General features: G+C 45.4%; 1 protein-coding gene across 1 annotated transcript; it reads left to right on the top strand.

Annotated features, from left to right (window-relative positions):
• Positions 1–208: 208 nt before the first annotated feature.
• Positions 209–3669, top strand: LOC136492406 (G-type lectin S-receptor-like serine/threonine-protein kinase RKS1). The gene is made up of 8 exons (XM_066488430.1): positions 209–280; positions 559–1516; positions 1613–1720; positions 1860–2041; positions 2133–2343; positions 2450–2687; positions 2769–2916; positions 3004–3669. Exons 1-8 carry the CDS (start codon positions 209–211, stop codon positions 3304–3306), a joined length of 2220 nt encoding a protein of 739 aa, XP_066344527.1. The 3' UTR covers positions 3307–3669.
• Positions 3670–26834: the final 23165 nt, after the last annotated feature.

A 26834-nucleotide genomic window follows, 5' to 3' on the forward strand; every position in this document is an offset into this window, starting at 1 on the left:
GACTTGAGACATGTTCCTCTCTCATCCGTTTGTAACCCCTACTATAAACTTTTCAGTGCTAATAACACGAGCAGCAGTCACGAACTGGACGTAGAGACATTCTGCCTGAACCAGTATAAACATTATGTCTTTTAGTACACCATTCGGATCAAACACGTAATAACACAAATTTACTTATTGATGTTTACTCGAAACACCAACATTAACCATGAAGACAGCGGAGAGCACTCTGGAAGAGGCTATCTCAGATACCCACGCGCAACCGGCAGCAGGCAACATCGTAGATGTGATCTGTTTTTTATTTAGCAAGTACTCACTCTATCTAAAAGTACCATATATATGATGCGTATTAAGTGACCGTAGAATGTGTTTTTATAATAAATTAGAGTTATAGATATTTATATTATTTTCTATAAACTTAAACTTAAAAATGTTTAAATCATCACAAAGTGACGTGAATTTACTTTTGGATGAAGATATGACGTGACTGGTCTAGTATGCGTTAATTGCGCAAATGCGACGGTGTAACAGTTTCATTATTCGTATAATAGCTAGCAGCCTCCCCACCCTGATTTCGTGTGCAAGGACAAAGATACATCGCACGTGGCGGTTCTCAACCTCCTCGCCCTGATTTTTGCCACGCTACTACTGCTTCTCAGAAGAAGCTCCGGCGCCGGCGCCGGCATTTCGTTGGACACGCTGAACAGCGGGGGCAACATCACCGATGGAGAGACGCTGCTCTCCGCCGGTGGCTCATTCACCCTGGGTTTCTTCTCCCCGTCGACCACGGTGCCAACCAAGAGGTACCTCGGGATCTGGTTCACGGCGTCTGGTACGGACGCCGTCTTGTGGGTGGCCAACCGCGACACGCCGCTAAACACCACCTCCGGCGTCCTGGTGATGAGTAACCGGGTGGGCCTTCGTCTTCTGGACGGCTCTGGCCAGACCGCCTGGTCCTCAAACACGACCGGCGCCTCTGCCTCTTCGGTGGCTCAGCTGCTTGAGTCCGGCAACCTTGTCGTGCGCGAGCAGAGCAGCAGCAGCAGCAGGAGCGCCGCCTTCCAGTGGCAGTCGTTCGACCACCCGTCGAACACCTTGCTCGCCGGCATGAGGTTCGGCAAGAACCTAAAGACCGGCCTGGAGTGGTCCCTCACGTCGTGGCGGGCGAAGGACGACCCGGCGACGGGGGACTACCGTCGGGTCATGGACACAAGGGGCCTGCCGGACATCGTCACATGGCAAGGCAGCGCCAAGTACCGCGCCGGCCCGTGGAACGGTCGCTGGTTCAGCGGCGTGCCGGAGATGGATTCGCAGTACAAGTTGTTTTACATCCAGATGGTGGACGGCCCCGACGAGGTCACCTACGTCCTCAACACCACGGCCGGCACGCCCTTCACCCGCATCGTGCTGGACGAGGTTGGCAAGGTGCAGGTCCTGTTGTGGATCCCGTCCAGCCGGGTGTGGAAGGAATTCCCATGGTTGCCGCGCGACGCCTGCGACGACTACGCGTCGTGCGGTGCGTTCGGCCTGTGCAACGTCGACGCCGCGTGTGGCAAAATCCATCATCTTATCATCAGCTACGATTAATACTTCCTGTAATACATTTCTGCAGCTACAGGGAAGAGGGGGCGTGTGGCAAAAATCTTGGTTCCAGTGATGGCGTCTGTGCTTGTACTCACGGCCGCTGGCCTGTACCTTGTTTGGATATGCAAGCTTAGAGGTACAATCAGACTATCAGACCGATCGAGAAAAAAAAAGAGAGAGCAACTTCACCACGAAGAACAATTCAGGCACAATATTTTTGTACTACTAGTATACTAAGGTTTATCAATAACAATTGGAAATGCTTTCCCTGTCAGCCAAACGTCGGAACAAGGATAATTTGAGGAAAGCGATCCTAGGATACTCGACTGCGCCATACGAACTCGGTGATGAAAATGTAGAGCTTCCATTTGTCAGCTTTGGAGACATTGCAGCAGCAACAAACAATTTTTCTGAGGAAAATATGCTCGGGCAAGGTGGCTTTGGGAAGGTTTATAAGGTTAGGAAAAAAATACATCTTTTAAATATACTGTAGAAATGTGAGAATTATGGCACTGCTTGTTCAATTTAATAATGGTGAAACAACTCAGGGTATGCTGGGACAGAACATAGAAGTTGCAGTCAAAAGGCTCGGTCAAAGTTTAGGACAAGGTGTAGAGAAATTCAGAAATGAAGTTGTTCTGATTGCAAAATTGCAGCACAGAAACCTGGTTAGGCTTCTTGGATGCTGCATCGACGAAGATGAGAAGTTGTTGATTTATGAATACTTACCAAACAGAAGCTTGGATTCCATTATTTTTGGTATGTATGAACTTATATATTTTGCATTTTTCAAAAAAATAAAGTTTTTACAGAAGAACAAAAAAGAAACATGTGACATGGTTACCATTGGAATTGCTTAATTTAGATGCTGCAGGTAAATATCTCCTTGATTGGCCAACACGTTGCAAGATAATCAAAGGAGTATCTAGAGGGCTTCTTTATCTTCATCAGGATTCAAGGTTGACTATAATTCACAGAGATCTTAAAACAAGCAACTTACTGTTGGACGCGGATATGAGCCCCAAGATATCAGATTTTGGTATGGCAAGAATCTTTGGTGGAAACCAGCATGAAGCAAATACTAATCGAGTTGTTGGAACATAGTGAGTAACCATCGCCTTCACTTTTAAAGTGAATTCTATTTCCCTGTATACTTACCCAAATCGTTTACTTCTTTTGAGCAGTGGTTACATGTCTCCTGAATATGCAATGGATGGCGCGTTTTCTGTCAAGTCAGATACATATAGTTTCGGTGTCATAGTCTTGGAGATTATAAGTAGCTTGAAGATCAGTTTAACTCATTGCAAGGGCTTCTCTAGCCTACTAGCTTATGTAAGTGCGTGGTGTTATGTTTAATTTTTACTCACAATTCAAATAAAACCTTTCTGATTTCTATATGATTTGATCCCATTGGCCCAGGCATGGAGCTTATGGATAGACGACAGAGCGACAGATCTTGTGGACTCATCCCTGGCTAAGAGTTGTTCCTACAGTGAAGCTTTACGGTGTATCCAGATCGGACTATTATGTGTGCAAGACAATCCAAATAGTAGGCCACTCATGTTGTCGGTGGTGACCATGCTTGAGAATGAAACTACACCACTTCCAGTACCAATACAGCCAATGTATTTCTCATACCGGGGAACAACTCAAGGAACAGAAGAAAATACTAGCAGTTCTATGAATAACATGAGCCTCGCAACGGTGTTAGAGGGACGCTAGTTGTTTGTATGTCCGTTTCTGGAACAGAGATGTGCAATAGTGCATTAGTAGCTTATTTGTTTTAGAGAAGTTATATAGTGATATTACATGAAAGATGAAACAGTGCAAATTTAAAAATTAGTATGATTTGAAGTTAGCTTTGGTTGCAACTATGGTACTTCACTGGAGACTCGTTGGGTAAGGTTTGGATGGCAGAGTAGCTTGATGTTAGGGGCTAATTATTGGGCCTTATGGGCCATGGATTGATGTAGTTCAAGCGGATACATCAGAGTACAAAGACAATACCAGAATGAATATAGCCGTTACATATTCATCCAGTGCGAATCTCTAATTACCAGTTTCTTGTACAATAGACTGGTTGAGCTCTTTTTTTTGTTCTATTGTACACCAAGTTTTGGCATCTCCAACACTCTTTCTAATGGTAATGGTGAATGATTGTAAACCTGTGTTTTTTTTAAAGAGTTTCCTCAGCCGATGTTCTTTCAGTAGGTACTAGATCTTGTCAGCGGTGAATGGCTTTCGCGGTCTCCAAAACTTATTTGGCAAGGGTGTTTGCAGGTGTTCCTTTTTCTTTGCTATCTTTTCAGTGTGATTCTCAAGCTCCGTCACACAGTGGACGATCGAAGGAAGAAGGCGTCCGAATTGGTTTTTGATGGACTTTTATAGGTCATTTTGTGTCATGTTATCTTTGTTTTCATATATAACATATCGTTACTAGAGCAACTATAGTTTTCCTTAATCAAGGTCGTTTTGGATCTAAGTGGATGTCGGCCATTAAGTTCTTCCCGTTGCATGTCGATTTTACTTTTCTTCTCGAGCGACATGCCTTTTCAAATCTTATTCTCATGTAACTTCTCAATTAATAATAGTGTCCCGCCACGCTGGGGTGTCAGAGGAGGAAGAGGCGGCCGCACGGCCGCGCTGGAGGAGGAGGGAGGGAGGGAGGCGCGGCCCCCATTGCCCGTGCCACTCGCTCGGTCGAAGGGAGAGGACGCCGGGAGGGTCGGAGGGAGGGAGAAAGTGAGGAAGGGACGGCTGTGTGGAGTCAGCTGTGTGGAGAGGAATGACTGAGAAGAAACCCTAAGTCCTTGATTATATATGAGCCTGGTATAATGGATTTTGTTTGGGCCTGAGTTGGGCCTAATTTACCGAGGTGGTTGTGTTACAATGCCCGCCTCGGTTAATACTTATTAACCGAGGCGGTTATTTTACAATGCCCGCCTCGGTTAATACTTATTAACCAAGGTGGTCATTTTACAATGCTCACCTCGGTTAATGTATTAACCGAGGCGGTTGCTGGCCCGGCTGCCCTGCCTCGAATAACCAAGGCGGGCAATCGGGCCGCCCGCCTCCGAGGCCATTTTGGAAACGCTGCACAAAAGATTTTGTGTAGTAGTGGCAGGCCGCATGTTTGAGTCCTAGGAATGATATAATTTTTTGGTTTTTGCGTTTTATAAGAACCATTAACGGAGGTTGTGCGGCCGCAAGTTTGAGTCCTATGAATGATATAAGTTTTTGGTCTTTGTGTTTTATGGGAACCACTAACGGAGACGGATCGATTTTTAGAGACAGGTACTCTGACCGTCTCTGTAGATGACGGTTAATAGTGATGTTTGGTTGGAGGGAACAACCTGTCCATCACTGTGAATTTCTACAACGTTGCAATGTGTTGACAAGGCACCTTAATGGACTCAGAGATACTAGTGCTCGGACATCCGGACGGACACCCGTGCCTGACTGCCTGCTCTGTTTCTCATGCGCCCACACGTACGCGGGAAACGCCGTGCCTCCATCCCCGGTACGCGAGAAAACATCATGCCAGTTCCATCCGCCTAGCCAGCGTTGCTTCGATTTTCGCACGCATGCACGTGGGGATAGCCCCGCGCCCGCTCGGCTTCTCCCACGCACGCGGGGATCGCCTGCTCCTGCGCCCGCTTCCTTCGCCTGCTCCATATCGCGCTCGCACGAGGAAATCCACGCGCCCCATCTGCGGATGCATGCCGCGTGCCAAGTTTTTCTAGGCGCTAGGCGAAATCTAGGCGATGACCCCTAGCCTAGCGACTAGTCCAGCCTAGGCTAGCCTAGGCGATGCTAGGCGTTTTGCTAGGCGTTTTGCCAATTTAGTATAATATATAATATATATAGCATAATATATATATTTATATAGCAGAAATCATGATAATTTAGATAGACATACCTTAGGTCCTTAGTCCTTACTTGTAGTTGATACAGAATAACAGAAGTGATGTTCCTTACTTGTAGTTGATGCAGCAATGCTCCAAGTCTCCAACAGTCCAACTGCAATGGAGAAGAGTAGAAGACAACAACAGGCAGCAACAGAGAACATAAAATGGATAGAAGACACACATTACAACACATGATTCTCAGTTCTTAGTTCTCACAACACAAAACACAAGCACACATGACAAAAGCAAAGAGTTCTAAGATCACAAAAGCAAAGCAAACATGACATGAGGAGAGGAGAGCAGCAGGGAAATAGAGCAGAGCAGTTCAAGGGAGCAGAGCAGAGCAGGGGAGGACATACCTTCGGCTTCGGGCATCGGCCTTGGGGGCTGGGGCTCCGCCTGAGGGAGATGACCGCCGGGGAGGGATTTGGGGGCGGGGAGTTAGCCGGCGGGGAGGCCCTTCGAGGCTTCGATGCGGGGAGGAGGACGAGCTGGGCGGAGACTGGGGAGGAGTGGAGGAGGACGAGGTCGGAACGGACTGGCGGGCGGGGAGGAGCGTCGGCGCCGGCGGAAGCTGCTTCCCGGCAGAGAGGAGCGTCGCCTGGCAGCGGAATAGCGTCACGCGCGGCTTCGGTACCCATACGCGGCCTTATCCGTCGCGCGCGCGGCAATTTCCCCCCGGCGCCAACCTTTCCCGCGCGCGCGCTCGCTGGCCGCCGCGTAATATTTTGCGCGCGCTGGGAAACCCGGGCCGACTCGAGTTGATTCCGTGCCGCCTAGGGCTTCTAGGCGCCGCCGAGTCGCGTGGAGGCGCCGCCTAGCGCCGCCTAGGCGCTCCCGTCGACTTGAGGGGCAACTACCCCCCTAGTCCAGGCGCCGAGCCATAGCCTAGCGACTAGGCGCGTCGTAGTCGTCGACTTTCAAAACTTGGGCCGCGTGACTCCAGCCATCTCATCCAAGAGTATACGTTTGAACCATGAAACAATTGCAGCAACATTCGTCTAAAAATAAATGAACATTTGGAACATACTCTTGTGACATATTTGTATAGCCACTGCATCATATACAACATCTATATGAAAACACTCTCAAGAAACGTCTGAAACAGATGAAACATTTTGAATAGACACTTGCAACATATGTCTAAAACAGCAGAAACATTTAGAACATACACTTGCAACATATGCAACACCAGATCTACTTTTGCAACATCTAGATAAAACATTTGCAACATATATACATCTGAAACATATTTTTTCAACATGTGCTTTCAACACAATATCTACCTGCTGCTTGGACGAATAGAGGCTCGTCGACGCGGAGCTCGATGCCATGGAGTGGCTAGAGGTCACCGGTCGATAGTGGCCATGGCAGGCGGATGGAGGTGGCCGCGGCGTTGTTAGTATTTATTAACTTGTCACTTGTTTCAATAGCTACCTAATGTATGTCTACATCTCTTAACATTACTTTACCAGGTTATCATCCCTAGTGATGACGCCAGAGATGCTTATTGGTACTACCTAGCATACTACTAGAATAATACTAAGTTGCTCTTTATTATTTTATGTGACTAGGAAGAGTATATATATATATGTATATATACATATATATATACATACATATATATATATATGTATATGTATATGAAAGGGATCTGCAAGCGCACAGATAATATACCATTGTAGCACTTCATCCAGGAGTATTTCAGGTATCGTTATTTATATTTTTACCACAGGGAAGGTCTGGCAAGGACATGTATTGATAACTTATGCTATTGATGGAGAAGTAAACCATAACCAATATTCTACTCACAACAGGGGTAAGTCAAGAGGTATATATATATATATATATATATATATATATATATATATATATATATATATATATATATATATATATATATATATATATGAATAGTGCATAATAACTAATCATTGATCACTCAGAGTACTCCTTTCTATGGCATTAGCATGGTTAAGTATAGTATTAGAGGAATAATTCCTAAGTCATTCTTAATTATAAGTCAAAGCATACATTGATGAGTGCAATTACACCTAGTAGTCGTGGCCAATATTAACTTCATATCTACACATAAAGGATATTACTAAGAAAGATTAAGAACAGAGCTTGTCTTCCTTCGTAACTAGATCCTACTTGTATGTCTATATTCGGGGAGTCGACTACAAAGGACTCAACGGGAGTGTCACATCTACGATCTATCACATGACTTAGAATATAGGGTGTATCCGCAGGTAAACAACGTATAAGCACCACGCTTACACAATTTCGACCACTCACCCATGATACCCTAGAGTGAGCGCTATACGAACTTATGCATAAATATAAGGATAATATAGCTATACTAAGTATATAATCAAAGTAGACCATGAACATGATAACTAGGAACATAAACGATATGAATAATGTTGTCATAACAATTGTAGCAAACATATAAAAGTAATGAGAGATACAAAAGACAGGGGTACAAAGATTATACCAAACCACGCTCTTGACACGATCAGGAATCCAAGCGAAACATGCTTGCCTCCCTCTAGACCTAGCCTAACTAGCTATGCCCTAGAATATGGTGGAGCTCTAAGGATGATTAGGGTTTATGTCTTCTTAAATGACTTATTGCCTTAGGGGGTGGTATATATAGGCCGGAGCGTTAATCCTAAGCCCTCGAATCAAACGGACTTGAATAAATGGCATAGATACACTCTAGGAGGCGGTGGAGAACCGACATAGCAACGGGGGGCTGACATGTAGACCTGAAAGGTCCTAATGGCTAGAGGGGGTGAATAGCCTATTAAAAATTTCTACAACAACACTAAGACAAATGATTAGTCAATGAGATGGTGAAGCGAATTTTGCGCTAGCACTATCCTTGGGGTTACAAGCCACCTACCCAATTCTATGTTCTATTATCTCTAGTATATCACAACAAAGCTATGTCACTAATATACACCTAGGTGATCAACCTAGTGAGAGTAATACAATTAAATGATACACTATCAAGTCTTAACTACCACTAGCTCTATCCAAGTGAATGTATAATGAAATATAAGAGAGTGGTAGAGAGATATACCGCCGTGGCAAGTGACCAATGAGTGAATACCGATGAATACCAAGGAGATAATCAAGACACAATGATTTTTCCTCAAAGTTCACTTGTTTGCTGGCAAGCTAGTCCCTATTGTGGTGGTTCACTCACTTAGAGGTTTATGCGCTAATTGGCATCACACGCCAAACCCTCAATAGGGTGCCACACAACCAACACAAGATGAGGATCACACAAGCCACGAGTAATTTACTAGAGTACCTTTTGTCTCTCTATCGGGGAAAGGTCAATAACCCCTCACAATCACCATGATCGGAGCCGAAGACAATCACCAACCTCTGCTCGACGATCCTCGCTGCTCTAAGCCGTCTAGGTGGCGGCAACCACCAAGAGTAACAAGCCAAACCTGCAGCGAAACACGAATACCAAGTGCCTCTAGATGCAAACACTCAAGCAATGCACTTGGATTCTTTCCCAATCTCACAAAGATGATGAATCAATGATAGAGATAAGTGGGAGGGCTTAGGCTAAGCTCACATGGTTGCTATGTCAATTCAAATAGCTAAGAGAGTGAGCTAGAGCCGACCAAACGATATTTATAGACACCCCCAAACAATAAAGTCGTTGGCTCAATTATTGGGCTGACTATGGGATAACCGGACGCGCAGGTCGTGTGCATCGGACGCGTCCGGTGTGGTGACCGAATGCGTCCGACCGCAGCTTGACCGCCATGTGTCCTTTTCAAATTGTTTAGCCATTGGCACCCAATGGCTATCTCTGCGCACAGTAATATGACTGTGGAATGACCGGACGCGCAGGTCATGTGCACCGGATGCGTTCGGTGTGGTGACCGGACGTGTCCGGTCGCTGCGTTCGGTCGTAGCCTGACCGCCACATGTCCCTTTCAAATTGTTTAGCCATTGGCACCCAACGGCTATCTCTGTGCACAGTAATACTACATGATCGGACGCGCTATTAGAAAATGACCGGACCCAGGAGACACAGCGTCAGGTTGAGTCCAGAGAGCTCGCAGAGCCGCTCTGGGATGACCGGACACGTCCGGTGTGGCGACTGGACGCGTCCGGTCGCTCTTTGCAATCCTGCATCAGGCTATATCACTTTGACCTGATGCTGATCAGTAACTCATCAGCGTTCGGTCACTCCATAGAGCCAGAGTCCAGTCACTTTCACTTAGTCGCTCACCTCGGGTCCAAATATCAGACGTGTCTGGTCCTGATTCCGGACGTGTCCGGTCACTTCTGTCTGACTACCCCAAGACTGGATAAAATACCGGACGCGCCCGGTCCCAATTTTGGTCATGTCCGGTCACTCTGTGACCAGCGCGACTAACTCCTTTTCAACTCTATCTTCTTTACCCTTGCTCAAATGTGCCAACCACCAAGTGTATCACCTTGTGCACATGTGTTAGCATATTTTCACAAATGTTTTCAAGGGTGTTAGCACTCCACTAGATCCTAAATGCATATGCAATGAGTTAGAGCATCTAGTGGCACTTTGATAACCGCATTTCGATATGAGTTTCACCTCTCTTAATAGTACGACTATCGATCCTAAATGTGATCACACTTACTAAGTGTCTCGATCACCAAAACAAAAAAGCTCCTATCAAGTTTCACCTTTGCCTTGAGTTTTTTGTTTTTCTCTTTCTTCTTTTTCCAAGTCCAAGCATTTGATCATCACCGTGCCATCACCATCATCATGATTTTCACCATTACTTCATCACTTGGAGTAGTGCTTCCTATCTCATATTCACTTTGATAAACTAGGTTAGCACTTAGGGTTTCATCAATTTATCAAAACCAAACTAGAGCTTTCAAGACCCCAGGGGCCGGCTAGCCTACAGGTAGGGTCGGCTGGCCCCACCTGGCGGCGTCTCGCCCTCCGCTTTGGTGTGGAGTCCTCTCGAGTCTTCTAGAACCATTCTGGGATTGTTTTCACTGTGGATAAGCGTGATTAAGTCTGACATCTAGGTCTACCTTGATGGTTTTCTGGATAAACCTTGCAGAAAACACGGATTCACCAAAACTTATGGAATTTATTAGTTTAACCCCCTAGACCTTTGTTGGAGATTACATTATGCCCTTATGCATGTTATATTGATGGTTTATAATGTTTATTCACTACCGTCAATAAACTTCCCCAAGCTTAACATTTGCTAGTCCCTTAGCAAAGCTAAACTCGGTAAATGGATCAGGAGTTGCGTCTGAAAGGATCAAGATGCCCAAGAGGGGGGGGGTGAATTGGGCTAATTCTAAATTCTCTTGCAATAATCAAATCCTACGGATAGCCCAATTAACCTCTTGTGCCTAGAAAAGTGTTTATATCAAACTAATGCACAACAACCTCGCAACCTAAGTTCCAAACTTACTCTAGCAAGCAATTCTATGGATGTAAAACAAGTATTGAATTGCTTAAAGTAAATGCTCAAAGTAAATGCTCAACGTAAATAGAGAGAGAAAGGAACGCGATGATGTTTTGCCGAGGTATCGGAGAGTCGCCACTCCCCACTAGTCCTCGTTGGAGCACCCGCGCAAGGGTGTAGCTCCCCCTTGATCCGCGCAAGGATCAAGTGCTCTCTACGGGTTGATTCTTCGACACTCCGTCGCGGCGAATCACCCAAAGCCGCTCACAACTTGAGTTGGGTCACCCACAAGCTCCGCCGGGTGAACACCAAACTCCCAATCACCACCAAGCCGTCTAGGTGATGGCGATCACCAAGAGTAACAAGCACGAACTCTCACTTGACCACGCGAAGCCTAATGAGAAGATGGATGCACACTTTGCTACTCTTGATTTGCTAGTGAGGCTACTCTCTTGGATTCTCAAATCACAAACACCTCACTAGGACCTTGCTCTTCTTGGCACTCACAAACGTGTTTCTCAGCTGTTGGAATGAGCAAAAGATACTCCACTCACGAGTGAACCTTCTATTTATAAGCCAGCCTGAAAAACGAACCGTTATGAGCTTCTGCGGGACGACCGGACGCTCCGATCGTGATGACCGGACGCTCCGGTCAGTTCAACCCGCGAACCAGTATTAAAGAGTCGACCGGACACTGGCAGGGTCCGGTCAGCACTGACCGGACGCGTCTGATCGCATAAAACCCTTACTGGACTCGACCGGACGCTGAACCCTCAGGGTCCTGTCAGCACTGACCGGACGCGTCCGGTCACTCTTTCCCAAGTCTGGACCCTTACTGGAGTCGACCGGACGCTGGTCCTCAGCGTCCGGTCACATGACCTTCCAGCGTCCGGTCACATCAGACTTGTTCACCTTCAGTCAAATGAACTGACCGGACCCTGCGGCCAGCGTCCGGTCGCACCAGAGCCAGCGTCCGGTCAGTGTTTGACCCTCCATTCACTTCCAACTTCCGAACATATGTGAATGAAGTTTGCTCCAAAAGATCTTAGGCATTCATAGGAGCTACCTAGAGCTAGTTTAAACAAGTGTGCACCACACCTAACTCACTAGACTTAACTAGGTCAAGCTACCCGTTCATACCCCCCTTCATAGTACGGCCAAAGGAAAAACAAAGTCCTAAACTACTCTAAGTGTCTCTCCAACTTCAATTGACACTTAGAACTCGTTATCCTTAACCTTGTCGTCCATCCTTTGAAAACCGAAACGATTTCCATCGTAGGGGCATGACAACCTCAATTGCCCAATCGATCTCCATTACCATGACCTAACTTAATTGCCTCTGCAAAACACACGTTAGTCATAGTAATCTTGTATTGACATTAATCACCGAAATCCAACTAGGGGCCTAGATGCTTTCAATCTCCCCCTTTTTGGTGATTGATGACAATACCACCTCGAGTATGTTATGGAGTGAGGTTTTTGACGGGCTTGGTTCATATAAGCTTTTGTCAATAAGAACAAAAGAGTTAGTCAAGCTTATATGACCCAAGCCAACACAAATGTACTCAAAGAATATGGATTAAGCATGAGTACAAATAACAAAGCTCATTTGCTTCAAAGTATAAACGCGGAAGCAAAATCAAATGAGCATTACACAAGTGATATGACATATAGATAAAGCAAAGTAGAAGTCACACATGTCAAATATCACAATCACGTAGATAGCACTATCACATATATATAATAGTATGCATGAAAGTAAACACACGAATGCATAAGTAATAGTGTATCACACAAATAAAACTCCAAATGTATATAATAAGCTAATACTAGATAACTAGCTCCCCCTAAAACTCGCTCCCCCCAAGTCTACATACTCAAACCCTCTCCCCCTTTGGCGTCAAACACCAAAACCTAGGGGTCGGACGGCGGGGCTGTAGCGGACGAGTCGGGCGCTGAAGTACGTGGAGCAAGATGGAACTAGGCGCCATCATCATCTGACCCTGAGCTCTGAACTGACTGACCCTCTGAAGCAGGAAGTGTCGCTGAAACGGTCTGGGTCTGAGCTGGGGCTGGTGCTGCCTGTGAAGCTGCAAGAATGTCTGTCGTAGGATCTGACGAGGCGACAGACGAGGGGAGCCTCTGAGTAGTCATGATAGCTGGAGCTGCTGTAGATGGACCGGCAGCATGCATGTGAGGCGGAGTAGGCATGCCGGTCAACTCACTGAATGATGCTCCAAGACTCCTGGAGACTGACGACTCAGGCACGAATAGTGAGGAAGTCTGCTCTGGTGAGAAACCCGTGTGATAAGGAGTGAACTGCGGGGCTACACCAGGTGAGGCTAACCACTAGGACACCTGTACAGGAGGTGAAGGAAACTGAGCTGGAGGCTATCCCTGACTCTGAAGCCCACTGGGCTGTACTGCTGGAGTCATCGAAGTGGTGGGAGGCTGTGCAAGCTGGGGCAAAGGCTGTGGCAGTGGGACCCCAATAGCTGTCACTACATGCTGCATGAATCCCATGAGCTGCTGCTGCATAAGTAACTGCTGGTGCTGAAGGAGCTGCTGCTGACGCTGGAACTCGTCCTGTCGAGCCTGAAACTGTGCGAAGTTTGCAGCTGTCTCCTGTGCCTGTCGTGTCTGATCCTGCTGCATCCGCTCAAGAATAGCAATGAGAGCAGGGTTTGTCTGTGGAGCAGGTGGAGCAGAACTAGAGCTACCTGCCTCTGCATCGTGTCTGCATGGAGGCATCTGAGGTATAGGCTGGTAGTCGTCATCAGAGCTGTCACTGTACTCACTCACCTCCTGCTGTGCCTCTAGCTCCTCCTCCTCAGTGGCTGCAATCCCTCTGATGATCTCATCCTGCTGAGCTGCAGACTCTGGCATGTCAGGGCGACGGCTAGGCTGACTGGGTGCCTGAGGAGTGGCGTGTCTGATCCTCTGTGATAGGTTGTAAGCCGGGAACTCTGTAGTGGCACCTGTATACTCATCCATCATGCCAGGGGGTTTATCAAGCACAACCCTGCGGATGAGGAACGTGATCCAATGAGCATAGGGAAGCTGCCTGCGACCCTTGAATCCCTCAGCTATAGTATCCTCCATCTCTGAAAGAAGGAGGTCCCAGATGTCAAACACTGTCATCTGCATGATGGCATTGAGAAGCTAGAGCTGTAAGCGAGTCAAGCCCTCCCTGTATCCCAACCTGGGAAGCAGTGTCCTCCTAATGATGGCCTCTAGTATCCTCGCTGTAGGAGTCAAGTCACTGGGGTTCCTGCTCGACCCCTCTCCAAACGGCTCCTTGAAGCAATGCCGCACTAAATCTGTAGGGGGCACCTGCCCTCCATGAGGACGCCTGGGAGGCTCCTGATGTCCATAGCACACCTCATGCATCTTTACAGGCTGCTCCTGTAGCCTCAATATCTCCCTGGCTCTGCCACTAGTCACTCTGTAGTCTTTGCCTTTGAAAGCAAAGTGAATGAATCTGTGATGAGGATCAATGTAGAGCGAGGCATAAAACTGACGGACCCAAGATGGTACATATATGCCCGTCCGTCCAATCAAATCTGTTAGTCCTGGCAAATATGATAAGTATTGCCGAATGCTCTCTCCGGCTGCTGCCACAATGGACTCTATCTGACAGACCCTCTGTGATCTGAACACTGCCCCACTGTTAAGATATGCATTGTAGAAATCCTCATGCAGTGGCGTGTAGAACCCCTCAGCTGCTCTCTCATCCCTCCTCGGAGGAAACCAAACCTCAAACTCAACAAACCGCAGCTGTTGAACCTGCCTGGCTGTAGCGGCCCTCAAGTCGAGGTGAACCACTGGAGGCGGACCCTGTGGTTTGGGCGGAGGGCGAGAACCCCTGCGCTGTGTAACTGGCCTCGGTGGAACTGCAACACTGGTATGACTCGAGCGGCGTAGCTGAGGTGCCGGCTCGGTCTCCTGACTCTCCTGAGTCTCCTGGGCTGGCTGAGGCTCTGCTGGTGGGGGCTGCTGCTGTGCTGACGGACCCTCCTCAATGGCGACCCGTCGACCTGCAAACGTGGCAGTCCCAGCTGGACTACCGTGACGACGCTCAACCTCCTCAATCACAGCTCTCAGTGCTGGTGAAACCGGCTGATCTGCAATGACAACTCCTCTGCAGACACCACCTCTCTCGGCACGCTCTGCAGCCTCTGCAACAGCTGCTGCTCTCGCTGTCTCTGCATCGGGGTACTTCCGCTTCTTGGATGTCACCTGCTTGGTTGACTTACCCTTCGATCCGGCTGGCTGGCGAGGCTGGGGCCTCCGATCATCATCACCTGGGCCACCACCAACGTTCTTGGTGCGAGCCATCTGAACAGACAAGATGGTGAACTGCCGCTGATGAAGATCAACTGTCAAACTGCCGCTTTCGAGGCTTGGCCTCGATCCTTACTCGCGAGCTTGGCTCCGAGTTGACTGCCAACTGCCAGACGAAACACAACGGAATCGACTCACTGCACGATAGAATAGATGGATATACAAATAAATACCATATATCTAATAGATGCGAATCCCTAATAGAGAAAGCAATGTAGATGCGAATTTGAATCGAGTGGCTTTCTACCTGACGATCAGCGATCCGAGAAGAGATAAGATATCACGCGGGGGATCCTCGGAACCGGGCTAGGGTTAGGTCAAATGCCCTGAATGCAATGGGGAATCAGTGCGTTTAGAATTTGATCTAGGTCACAATTGGAGATCAAGATTGAAACACAAAACTTGCCATACCAATCAATGGGAGGAAAGGGCAAGAGCACTTGGCGAAGACCGGCAGCCTTGGCAACGATTGACCGGCGGAGCTTGGGCGCGAGGAGGCCGGCGAGATGCTGAGCAGGCGTGGTGGCGCGCGGGACGGCGGTGCTCCAAGATGAGCTAGCGCGGGGCTCGGTGGCGCGCGAGGCCGGGGCGCGAGGCTCGGCTGCGGGCTCGGGGAGGCTGCGGCGACGCGGCTAGGCAGGGGCACGACGGCGCGGGCGCGAGGTGACCGGAGCAAGTGGCGCGTGGCTAGGCTGCGGCGGCGGCTTGGGCTAGGTCACGGCGGCGCTGGTTAGGTCAGGGAAGTAGAAACGAAGGTCCGGATAAATAATCCCCCAAATCGTGACAGAAAAGGAAACGGGGAAAAGAGACCTGAAGTCACGCGAGATCCACTGACCGGACGCTCCGGTGGTAGCGACCGGACGCTACCACCCAGCGTTCGGTCGATTCCAGAGAGGTCCAAATCCTCTGAAATCGTGACCGGACGCGTCCGGTGGTCCATGACCGGACGTAGGCAGGGTCCGGTCAGTACAACTTGATCATCCTTCGATCGACCGGACGCTGAACCCTTCCTAACCGGACGCACAGACGCAGCGTCCGGTCACTCCTTCAACAGCAGTTCACCTCCTGTGAACTGACCGGACGCTGGACAGCAGCGTCCGGTGCAGCGTCCGGTGCACCTTTTCCAGCAATCCTTCAACATTCCTTCGCGCTACCTGTTCCCAATCAAGTCCCAACTTGAATAAGATCCAAATAAACACCAATTGGGACTGATGTGAGTGACCTCTCTCAAACCCTCATATTTTTCAAAATATTTTGCCTTATGCTATAATTCATTTTAAGAAAATAGGCAACAAGAGGGCAAATGGAACAAAACGACAAAACAACATTCATGCATATGTAATACTTGTAAGTAAATCTAGTTGCTTGTCAAGTTTGATCCAAGGTTAAGCTTCTTCACACGCTTTTCGGCGGTTATCTTAACCATGTTAGACAAGCCCTATATGCATTGCCACAAATTAAACATGTTGTATATTACAATGAATGCAAGGGACAACACAAGCTCAATTTTTAGTGAAGTTACTAAAATCAAGTACATTGAGCTCATTCCGCAATCTACAAAATGTAGCCTCATCTAGCGGTTTAGTGAAGATATCCGCTAATTGATCTTCGGATCTTACACCTTCTAGTGATATATCATTTTTAGCTACATGATCTCTTAGAAAGTGATGGCGGATATCTATATGCTTGGTGCGAGAGTGTTGAACCGGATTATTTGCAAGTTTTACCGCGCTTTCATTGTCGCACAAAAGAGGTACTTTCTCTAGAACTACTCCATAGTCTAGTAAAGTTTGTTTCATATACAATATTTGTGCACAACAAGCACCCGCGGCAATGTATTCCGCTTCGGCGGTGGACAAAGCCACACTATTTTGTTTCTTGGAGGACCAAGACACAAGAGATCTACCAAGCAAATGGCACCCTCCGGATGTGCTATTTCTATCAACTTTGCATCCGGCGTAGTCCGAATCGGAATAGCCAATTAATACAAATAAAGCTCCTTTGGGATACCAAAGGCCAATGCTTGGTGTGTGCTTAAGATACCTAAGGATTCTTTTTACGGCAATTAAATGTGTTTCCTTAGGACTAGCTTGAAATCTAGCACACATACACACACTAAACATGATGTCGGGCCTAGATGCGGTTAAATATAACAAGCTACCAATCATAGAACGGTAGAGAGTTTGATCAACCGAGTTACCTCCCTCATCTAGGTCGAGATGTCCATTGGTAGGCATTGGGGTCTTGATTGGCTTACATTCATCCATCTTGAATCTCTTGAGAAGATCTTTTGTGTATTTCTCTTAAGAGATGAAGATGCCTTCTTTCATTTGCTTGACTTGAAAACCAAGAAAGAATGTAAGCTCACCAATCATTGACATCTCGAACTCCTTAGACATCAATTCACCAAATTCTTTGCATGAGTCTTCATTTGATGATCCAAAGATGATATCATCAACATATACTTGACAAATGAAGATATGCCCATCAAGCTTCTTGGTGAATAGTGTGGTGTCGACCTTCCCAATGGTGAAGCCCTTCTCAATAAGGAAATCCCGAAGGTGCTCATACCAAGCTCTTGGGGCTTGCTTAAGCCCATATAGTGCCTTGGACAACCTATAAACATGATTAGGATATCTAGGGTCTTCAAACCCGGGAGGTTGATCAACATAGACTAGTTCATTAATAAAGCCATTTAAGAATACACTTTTCACATCCATTTGATATAGTTTCATTTCATGATGTGATGCATATGCAAGAAGGATACGGATGGCTTCTAATCTTGCAACCGGTGCAAAGGTTTCTCCAAAATCTAAACCTTCAACTTGAGAGAACCCCTTTGCTACTAGTCTTGCCTTGTTCCTCACAACAACACCTTGATCATCTTGCTTGTTGCGGAACACCCACTTTGTTCCAATGACTCTTGCACCTTTTGGTCGCTCTTCAAGAATCCAAACTTCATTACGAGTGAAGTTGTTCAACTCTTCATGCATGGCATTGATCCAATCCTGATCTTTAAGAGCTTCTTCTACCTTGGTAGGCTCATAGCAAGAGACAAAAGAGTGATGAGCAATAAATGAAGTAAGTTTTTGAGATCGAGTCATCACCCCCTTTGTTGGACTCCCTATGATGAGATCTTGTGGATGGTCTTGTAGGAGAGGTGTATTTCTTCTATTGACCACTTGAGGAGGAGGTTGTGGAGCATCAACATCTTGTGCTTGTACCACCATTTGCTCATGGGAGATATGAGTATCTTCATTTTGTACTCTCCCATCTTTTTCACCGTCTTGTGGTACATTTGATGAAGAAGGTTGGTTAATGACTTGTACATCATCTTCATCATCTTTTGGCTTGATGTCTCCCACCGGGATATTCTTCATGGCCTCCCTCAATGGTTCATCACCTACATCATCAAGATTCTCATGTGCTCCTTGGAAGCCGTTAGATTCATCAAATTCCACATCATATGTTTCTTCAACCAAGCCGGTGGCATGATTAAATACTCTATATGCTTTGGACTTCAATGAGTAACCAACAAGAAAACCTATATCACAACGCCTTTGAAACTTCCCTAGGTGTTGCCGCTTCTTGTAGATGTAGCACTTGCAACCAAACACCCTAAAGAAGGAGACGTCCGGCTTCTTCCCATTGAGCAACTCATATGGAGTCTTGACAAGGAACTTTTGAAGAAATAGGTGGTTGGATGCATAACATGCGGTGTTGATTGCTTCCGCCCATAGAGCTTCGGGGGTGTTGTACTCATCTAGCATTGTCCTTGCAAGAGTGATCAAAGTCCGGTTCTTCCTCTCAACTACACCATTTTGTTGAGGAGTATAGGTTGCGGAGACTTCATGTTTGATTCCAACTTCATCACAATAAGCTTCTATGTTTGTGTTGTCAAACTCTTTGCCATTGTCACTTCTTATCTTCTTGAGCTTCACTTCAAATTCATTTTGAGCTCTCTTGGCAAACTTCTTGAAATAAGATGCAACTTCGGACTTGTCATGAAGGAAGAACACCCATGTATATCTTGAATAGTCATCCACAATCACAAGACAATAGAGATTTCCTCCCAAACTCTTGTATGTTGTTGGTCCAAATAAATCCATGTGTAGGAGTTCTAGCACTCTTGTGGTTGACATGAAAGCTTTGGTTGGATGAGTGTTTGCAACTTGCTTGCCGGCTTGACATGCACTACAAAGCTTGTCCTTCTCAAACTTCACATCCTTCAACCCTCTCATCAAATCATTCTTCATAAGCTTCTTGAGTGAGCTCATCCCAACATGAGCAAGTCTTCTATGCCATAGCCACCCAAGTGTTGTTTTGGTGAATAGACAAGTCTTCAAGTTTGCATCTTCGGAGTTGAAGTCAACTAGATATAAGTTGTTGTATCTAAATCCATTGAATATCACTTGCTTGTCATCTACCTTGGATACAACAACCTCCTTCTCGGTGAATAAACATTGAAAGCCAAGATCACACAATTGCCCAACGGATAGCAAGTTGAAGCTCAATGAAGCAACATAGAGCACATTGGAGATGGAATGATCATTTGATATTGCCACTTTGCCCAATCCTTTGACCTTGCCCTTTGAGTTATCTCCAAATGTTATTTTCTCTTGACCATCTACCTCTTCATCTAGTGAGGTGAACATATAAGGATCACCGGTCATATGTTGAGTGCAACCACTATCAATAACCCAATGACTTCCACCGGTCTTGTAGTTCACCTACACACAAGAGATTCAAGCTTTAGGGATCCAAGCTTGTTGAGGGCCCTTCACCTTCTCAACAAGTGACTTAGCCACCCAAATTTTCTTAGGCCTACTTTTGTTGGGGGGACCTAAGAACATGACTTTCATCTTTCCACTCGAATCTTTTCTAAGCATGTAGTGAGCATTGAAAGCAAAGGGTCTAGCATGCTTGGGCAAGGGTTGTGGTGGTAGAGTTTGACACTCATGAGTAAAGTGGCCTTCTTGTCCACACTCAAAACATCTCTTTGGCTTTGGCTTTGGCTTTGATTGTTGGTGTTGAGCTTGAGCCTTCTTCTTCTCTACACTTGCCATATATCCAATGCCACTTCTATCCATCTTCATGACGGTATTCATGAGTAGCTCACTTTGGAGATGCTTGCCTCTAGCAAACTTGCTCAATCCCACCTTGAGATGCTCTTTCTCCATCTTGAGCTTCTTATTCTCTTCCTTGAGAATATCATTGTTCTTCTCCTCCTTGAGTTTCTTGATTTCTTCTTTTAGCTTTTCATTCTCAAGGATCACCTTTTTGTCATGATCAAGAGTTTCTAGCACAATGGTGTTGTGACTTTTCATCTCTTCAAGATCTTTCATGAGCTTCTCATTGTCACTCTTGAGCTTGACAAACTCATCATAGTCATTGCACTCAACCACTTGCTTGCCCTTGCTACTAGATCCATGCTCAATGCTTTCATCAATTAAATCATCACATGAGGTAGCTATATCAATCTTAACAACATGGTTAGTAGCATCATGTGGCTCATTTGGTAAGAATTCTTGTGCAATAATAAGGGTATCATAATTGATCTTTAGAGTTGTATATTCATCTTTTAGCTTATGGTGACTAGTGACAAGCTCATTGTGCACCCACTCAAGTTTATCATTTTTATCTTTAAGCTCTTTCTTAGAAGATTTGAGCTCCTTGAGTTTGGATGATATAGAATCATTTGTTTCTTTGAGCTCATCATTAGCCTTTTCTAATGTGTCACACTTGGCTAAGAGTGAATCATTTTTAGCATCAAGTTTTTCATTTGTAGCTCTACTCTTTCTAATGATCTTAGTATATTTTCTTAGTATTTTGACAAGATCATCATATGTAGGTGAGTCATCATCATCGCTATCACTATCATCATCACTAGCATGTTCATCATCACTACTATCATCACTCTTAGTTACCTTGCGTTCACCTTTGGCCATAAGGCATAGGTGTATAGAGGATGATGGCGATGGTGGAGGTGAAGATGCAAGATCAATAGCAATGGCGGCCACCTTTTCATCGTCACTATCATCATCGGATGATCCACTTGATGAATCAATGTCCGTGAGCCAATCACCGACAATGTAGGCCTTGCCACTCTTCTTCTTCTTGTAGAAGTCCCTCTTTTTGCCATCTCTCTTCTTGTAAGGCTTGTTCTTTTTCTTTTCATCTTCATCACTTGAATCATCTTTCTTGCCCTTGTTCTTGAACTTGTCTTTCTTGGGCTTTGTGCATTGATGAGCTAGGTGGCCAAGTTCGCCACAATTGTAGCAATCCATCTCGGAGATTGGCTTTCTTCTTGAGCTTGTGAAGAACTTCTTCTTCTTGCCGTCGAACTTGATGCCACTCTTGTTTAGCCTTTTTAGCATCTTGGTGGTCTTTTTCACCATGAGGGCAAGGCTTTCTTCATCACTTGAGCTCTCATACTCAAGTCTTGCTTTGCCCTTGTCTTGGCTAGCTTTGAATGCTAAGTCCTTCTCTTTCTTCTTTGTAGAGGATGAGCCATCTTGTGGTGTGATGTGCATGTACATCTCATGAGCATTGATCTTTCCCAAGATTTGTGTCGGTATAGCGGCGGAAAGATCACCTTGATGTAGCACGGTCACAATGTGCCCATATTTATCAATGGGGAGGACACTCAAGATTTTTCTCACAACATCGGATGGTGACATTTGAGTAAGTCCAAGCCCATTGACTTCCTCTACAAGAACATTTAATCGAGAATACATCTCATTAGCACTTTCTTTGGGAAACATCTCAAAAGAATTTAGCTTTTTAATCACAAGATGATAGCGTTCCTCACGCTCACTCTTGGTTCCCTCATGGAGCGCACAAACGTCCGACCATAGAGCATGGGCGTCTTTGTGGTTCCTTACATGATTGAACACCTCTTTGCAAAGGCCTCTAAAAATGGTGTTGTGAGCCTTTGCATTCCATTTCTCATAATTCACTTCATCGCCTTGAAGTTGTGCGGCATTCCTAGGTGCGGGGAACCCTTGAGAGGCGGCTCTAAGAATTCCAACATCTAGAGCTTCTAAGTATGCCTCCATGCGGATTTTCCAATATGGAAAATCATCTCCCTCAAAGATAGGAGGAGGTCCATCCCCGTGAGACATCTTGCTCTAAGCGATTAAGCTTAAAAACGTGAGCACGAGGCTCTGATACCAATTGAAAGGATCAAGATGCCCAAGAGGGGGGGTGAATTGGGCTAATTCTAAATTCTCTTGCAATAATCAAATCCTACGGATAGCCCAATTAACCCCTTGTGCCTAGAAAAGTGTTTATATCAAACTAATGCACAACAACCTCGCAACCTAAGTTCCAAACTTACTCTAGCAAGCAATTCTATGGATGTAAAACAAATATTGAATTGCTTAAAGTAAATGCTCAAAGTAAATGCTCAACATAAATAGAGAGAGAAAGGAACGCGACGATGTTTTGCCGAGGTATTAGAGAGTCGCCACTCCCCACTAGTCCTCGTTGGAGCACCCGCGCAAGGGTGTAGCTCCCCCTTGATCCGCGCAAGGATCAAGTGCTCTCTACGGGTTGATTCTTCGACACTCCGTCGCGGCGAATCACCCAAAGCCGCTCACAACTTGAGTTGGGTCACCCACAAGCTCCGCCGGGTGAACACCAAACTCCCAATCACCACCAAGCCGTCTAGGTGATGGCGATCACCAAGAGTAACAAGCACGAACTCTCACTTGACCACGCGAAGCCTAATGAGAAGATGGATGCACACTTTGCTACTCTTGATTTGCTAGTGAGGCTACTCTCTTGGATTCTCAAATCACAAACACCTCACTAGGACCTTGCTCTTCTTGGCACTCACAAACGTGTTTCTCAGCTGTTGGAATGAGCAAAAGATACTCCACTCACGAGTGAACCTTCTATTTATAAGCCAGCCTGAAAAACGAACCGTTATGAGCTTCTGCGGGACGACCGGACGCTCCGATCGTGATGACCGGACGCTCCGGTCAGTTCAACCCGCGAACCAGTATTAAAGAGTTGACCGGACACTGGCAGGGTCCGGTCAGCACTGACCGGACGCGTCCGGTCGCATAAAACCCTTACTGGAACCTTACTGGACTCGACCGGACGCTGAACCCTCAGGGTCCGGTCAGCACTGACCGGACGCGTCCGGTCACTCTTTCCCAAGTCTGGACCCTTACTGGAGTCGACCGGACGCTGGTCCTCAGCGTCCGGTCACATGACCTTCCAGCGTCCGGTCACATCAGACTTGTTCACCTTCAGTCAAATGAACTGACCAGACCCTGCGGCCAGCGTCCGGTCGCACCGGAGCCAGCGTCCGGTCAGTGTTTGACCCTCCATTCACTTCCAACTTCCGAACATATGTGAATGAAGTTTGCTCCAAAAGATCTTAGGCATTCATAGGAGCTACCTAGAGCTAGTTTAAACAAGTGTGCACCACACCTAACTCACTAGACTTAACTAGGTCAAGCTACCCGTTCATACCCCCCTTCATAGTACGGCCAAAGGAAAAACAAAGTCCTAAACTACTCTAAGTGTCTCTCCAACTTCAATTGACACTTAGAACTCGTTATCCTTAACCTTGTCGTCCATCCTTTGAAAACCGAAACGATTTCCATCGTAGGGGCATGACAACCTCAATTGCCCAATCGATCTCCATTACCATGACCTAACTTAATTACCTCTGCAAAACACACGTTAGTCATAGTAATCTTGTATTGACATTAATCACCGAAATCCAACTAGGGGCCTAGATGCTTTCAGCGTCGATGTTTTTACTCCTCAAAAGTACACATGTGTTCAAACAAAAATTCTCCTTCGAATTAGAATGAACCGATCTGACTTTCAAACTTACCCATATTACCTTCAACCATGGAACTTCTTAGCCTTCACTTGGGTCTTGAGCAATTAAAAGACATAATGATAAAGTTAAGCACTATGTCTCAAGTTCTTATGTCTCAAGTTCTTTGTTCAATCATTATTCTGGAGTTTTTATAAGTTTTTAAAATAAAACTCAGAGCCTCCTTTGTATGACACTCTCAAGTCTCTCAATATATGTGGTATTTGTGTACCCTCACTGAGGCAATAATGATGGTATACCTTTCTCTTCCTACAACTAAGGCTTGCGTGGAGCTCATAGGAGTGGAAAAAGCATGAAAGAGCATACTTGTAATACAAATATTGTAAAGTCAAACTTCGGATCCAATGAGAGTTAAGTCATACAATCAAATCAAGATGTGCATGTGTGTGGATGTATGGTGGATATATATGGTGACTAACCTAATTCTACTATGCTCCTTGAAAACATATCTCTCTTTTAAAAAAATAACTTTGCAAGAAAACATGTGCTATCTTATCTTTTTCTTTTTCTTTTTTTCTCAGACGGACAACTGAGTACCCATTGTCTTAGATATCTCGGACACTTGTCTATTTTTTTCTTCTCCCTTTTTTTTGTTTTTTATGAATAATTTTTGCATAGCCCAATGCTTCTTTTTTGTAATAAAACTTTTAAGAGATACCAACAAAAACTTGGAGCATTTTTTTGTAGATATCCTATCAAGAAAATTTTTATGTTCATTCCCAATATAGGAGTGAAATATTTTTGGGTGGATCTAGATGGAATGGCATGTTGTTGCGCCTATCCCCAGTGTAGGAGTAGTGCATATATGGGTGGTGTGTACGTAATCTTAATTTTAAGAGCATGACAAACATCTCATGAGGGTCAACAAAGCTTGACTAAACTTAATGTAAAACAAGCAGCATATATGAGTGGAAATTTTCCTATTCTAAATATCATATATGGCTTTGGTAGGAATTCAAGCTTTGTCATACAAGAGTTCATCATGAAGCATTTTCATGTTTTTTCAAAAGAAATCTCCAGAACTTTAGTATCACTTGGAACAAGATAAACAACAGCTCAGACCTTCTGATATCATATTCGTCAATTACGTAGACTTAGATCAAGCATATGCTATCCACGAGTTTCAAGTACAGAGTAAATTCTTATATCAAAACAGTCGTATCCAAAACTCAGGAGAATTTAAGGCTGAAAACTAGGTACTTAAAAGAAATTACGATAGAGCAACTATTCATCATTTCCATTGCAAGAGATTATCCTCAGAGCTCATTTATTTAGCTCTTAAAAACAGAAAAACTAGATATACACTTTTTATTTTGTTTTTATTTTTCTAGATCACACCTTACTAATATATAAGACAAAGATAAATTTTTATTTTGCTTTTAGTTATGCATCTTTTTCTTTTAACTAGTATATAGCAAACTCACTAATAGTAAAACCAAAGAAAAAGAAATACTTAGCTAGATACACAGGGGGATGCTTTCCCCTCAAGTTGGATATTAGCGTGGTCGAATGTTGAAGTTGAGTGATCCTTCTCAGAGCAGATTTGCCAGCGGATGCCCTTCTCTTCGTCCATGGATGGAGTAGAATGAAGCAAACCAAGTGAACTTGTTCTTTATTACAATTCTTGAAATAAGAGAAAACTTCCTAACTTAATAATAACTTGGATCCCAATTTTTCTAATTCGTAGAGTCCGACACATCTCCCTGGCGCCACTTAAGTATAGCCCATTGACGCCGTCTGCTGACGTCATCCATAAAATAGCCGATTCTGACATTACATCTAAATCAGCTGATACCGATTCTCATCTAATCGATTCCTTGATGACACAATCCTGAAAGCTTCGAGTTTCCGTGTTTTTCTTCCCAAATTTTGGTGTAAACAACCCTAGAGTGAGCGCTATATGAACTTATGCATAAATATAAGGATAATCTAGCTATACTAAGTATACAATCAAAGTAGACCATGAACATGATAACTAGGAACATAAACGATATGAATAATGTTGTCATAACAATTGTAGCAAACATATGAATAATGTTGACATGATCAGGAATCCAAGCGAAACCTGCTTGCCTCCCTTTAGACCTAGCCTAACTACCTATACCCTAAAATATAGTGGAGCTCTGAGGATGATTAGGGTTTCTATCTTTTCAAATGACTTATTGCCTCAGGGAGGTGGCAAGGGCTGGTGTATATAGGTCGGAGCGTCAATTCTGAGCCCTCGGATCAAACCGACTTGAATAAATGACGTAGATGCAATCTAGGAGGCGGTGGAGAACCGACATAGCAACGGAGGGCTGACATGTGGCCCTAGGGGCCGGTCGGCCTGCAGGTGGGGAGTCCTCTCGAGTCTTCTGGAACCTTCTGTGGTTGTTTTCGCTGTGGATAAGCGCGATTAAGTCTCATATTTAGGTCCACCTTGATGATTTCCTAGATAAACCCTGCAAAAAATACAGATTCACCAAAACTCGTGGAATTTGTTAGTTTAAACCCCTAAACCTTTGTTGGTGATTATATTTATGCCCTTATGCATGTTATATTGATGATTTATAATGTTTGTTAACTACCGTCAACAGGCATGCGGCGCGAGTCAGGGCAGGAGGCGCGGTGGAGGCGGCCGTGGCAGGCGGATGGAGGCAGCTGCGGCGGTCAAGGTGAGTCCGAACGACCGGGGCTATGGAGGCGGTCGCGGTT

This window comes from Miscanthus floridulus, chromosome 11 (assembly GCF_019320115.1).
Source record: "Miscanthus floridulus cultivar M001 chromosome 11, ASM1932011v1, whole genome shotgun sequence".
NCBI lineage: Eukaryota > Viridiplantae > Streptophyta > Magnoliopsida > Poales > Poaceae > Miscanthus > Miscanthus floridulus.

What these genes read in the sequence shown, in the direction of transcription:
- LOC136492406 (XM_066488430.1), top strand. Translation starts at nt 209, where the DNA reads ATGAAGACAGCGGAGAGCACTCTGGAAGAGGCTATCTCAGATACCCAC. An exon ending in TTGGATATGCAAGCTTAGAG is followed by an intron (nt 1,721 to 1,859) that starts GTACAATCAGAC and finishes TTTCCCTGTCAG; the next exon opens with CCAAACGTCGGAACAAGGAT. An exon ending in TCTCTAGCCTACTAGCTTAT is followed by an intron (nt 2,917 to 3,003) that starts GTAAGTGCGTGG and finishes CCATTGGCCCAG; the next exon opens with GCATGGAGCTTATGGATAGA.